The following is a 2202-nucleotide window of genomic DNA, read 5'->3' as shown; positions in this document are numbered from 1 at the left end:
CATTCCTTATTACAATGCCCGCGCCTTCAAGATAATCAGAGAAGCTTACAAAAAATATATCACTGCTCACGGCCTGCCCAATGCCGCTATGGCAGCCGCTTCCATGGGTCCCACGACAACTGCTCAGGACACCAGTCAGCGCAACACAAGGCAGAAAATAGTCATTAAACAGAGCGTTCCGGCATCCTGATGACCCGCGCGGCACAGGCTTCTACACAATTGTATTGGAGTCCAAGAATAACGGCCACTCATTTTACAGCATTTTTATTTATTTTTTTTCTTACATAATAAACTATTTTCAGGCCCAGGGACCTCGTGCCTGCGCTGTTCTCTAGACCCGTAAAACATGAATCTCCAGGAACATATGTAAACTAAATTTGACAGCCTTTTTGGGGGAAAGAGGGAGATTCAGAATTTCAACCGTTCCTGTCCAATCCCTCAAAAATAAAAGGTTATGTAACTCAGTAGCTAATTCTGGTCATGTGCATTTAATTTTTCTGTCTAGCACCTATATTTCTTTCACAAATACTTTTGGTTGCTCTCTTGGTTTGTCATTCTGTGCTCTGGAAGGGGTGTGTCCTTATTGGGATCGACCGATATAGTTTTTTTAGGGCCGATACCGATAATCGGTGCAGGTTAGGGTCGATAGCCGATAACTTATACCGGAATATCAGTATAAGTTATCGGCTATTTATCCCCCCTCGACACCGCTGCAGTGCATTGATTTAAAGCGGGCGCTTAAAATCAATGCACTGCAGTGGCTTTTGCGGTGCCATAGGCCGCCGCCGCCACCCACTTCTCTCCCCTACCTGTCAGGGTGGTCCGGGCCATCCATCCTTCCTGTAGTGTCCGGCGGCATTCCGGGTGGAGGGTGAACCGGTCCGAGCTGTCCTTCTTCTCCGGGGGTCCTCTTCTCCATTCCGGGCAGGCTCCAGCCTAGTAACGCAGCATAGACGCCGCTGCGCAGTGACGCCCATGCGCAGCGACGCCCCTGACGTTACGGCGTAGCGGCGTCTATGCAGCGTACTAGGCCGGAGCCTGCCCGGAGTGGAGAAGAGGACCCCCGGAGAAGGACAGCCCGGACCGGTGCACCCTCCACCCGGAATGCTGCCGGACACTACAGGATGGATGGCCCGGACCACCCCATTACGGGTAAGTTAAATATTATTTTTTTTTGGACTCGGAGGGTGGGGGAGGGGCCGACCGGTATAGTGGTATGGGCAAAAATCCATACCGGTATACCGCCCAGCACTACGGGGGGGGGGGCGGGCGCGGGGCGGGGCGGCGGATCGGGTGGGGGCGGTGCGGGGGGGCGGGGCATTATCGGCAAGGTAATTGCCGATACCGATAATGCCCAAAATCGTGATTATCGGCCGATAATATCGGCCATACCGATAATCGGTCGATCCCTAGTCCTTAACCATTTATTTCCTCCGAGTCTGCTGACCCACTCTTCCTCCAATCCCTGCAGGCTGCTCTGTAACCCCCTCCTCTCTGTTTTCATGCTGCAGTCTGATAGGACAGGAGTGAGCACAGAGGAGTGATAGTCCCGCCCTCACTTTCTGGACTTTGTCCCAGCCTGTGCTTCAGCTGGGACAAAGATGAGGCTGTAAAAAGACAGGATTATATTCTGGATGGTATGGGGACCCCTAGTGGTCTTTTTTTTTTAATGATTTTTTTTTTTTTTTTTATATATATGTGCCATAATTTCTATACTCCAAAAAGCATCCTGCAGGGACCAACCACTACAAGGTAAATGTACTTAAAGTAATGTCACAACTAATAAGCTGCACCGTAAGTAAAAAGGCACTAACTGAAAGCATAATTACAAAATAATATTTATTAAAAAAATAAACAGACAATAAAACATATAAAAAATAAAATTGGCACAGTAGATAAATAACTATGGTAAGCACATACCGGGGCAGGCTGTAAATAAGTAAAAATCTAATAACTTTCCCCCCATCCTTTGGATAGGGGATAAGTTGTTTTTCACTGCACTACTCCTTTTAAAGGGGTTGTCCAGATAAATATTGTTATACTTAAAAATGTTTACAGTGGAGGGTACAATAAAGATTTTGGTGCTCACCTGCCACTGATCCACCACTAGTACCATTCTGACTTTCTGCCTGCGCCTGTTTCTGCTGCCGAGTATTTTTCTTAGCTTCAGCAAATCACTGGACTGATTGGTGGATAGGGGAT

The 2202-nt window shown here is 48.0% G+C and overlaps 1 protein-coding gene across 1 annotated transcript in view; it reads left to right on the top strand.

The window, feature by feature from the left end:
• The window catches only part of VPS72 (vacuolar protein sorting 72 homolog), an 11410-nt gene extending 10938 nt beyond the window's left edge, over positions 1-472 (top strand). The window contains exon 6 of the mRNA XM_056544960.1: positions 1-472. This exon is cut by the window's left edge and continues 186 nt beyond it. Within this exon, the coding sequence (XP_056400935.1) occupies positions 1-190 (190 nt within the window). The 3' untranslated portion in view covers positions 191-472.
• Positions 473-2202: the final 1730 nt, after the last annotated feature.

This window comes from Hyla sarda, chromosome 11 (assembly GCF_029499605.1).
Source record: "Hyla sarda isolate aHylSar1 chromosome 11, aHylSar1.hap1, whole genome shotgun sequence".
NCBI classification, from domain to species: Eukaryota; Metazoa; Chordata; class Amphibia; order Anura; family Hylidae; genus Hyla; species Hyla sarda.
Note: the sequence above shows the minus strand (reverse complement) of the source record. Positions and strands in the feature narration are given on the sequence as shown.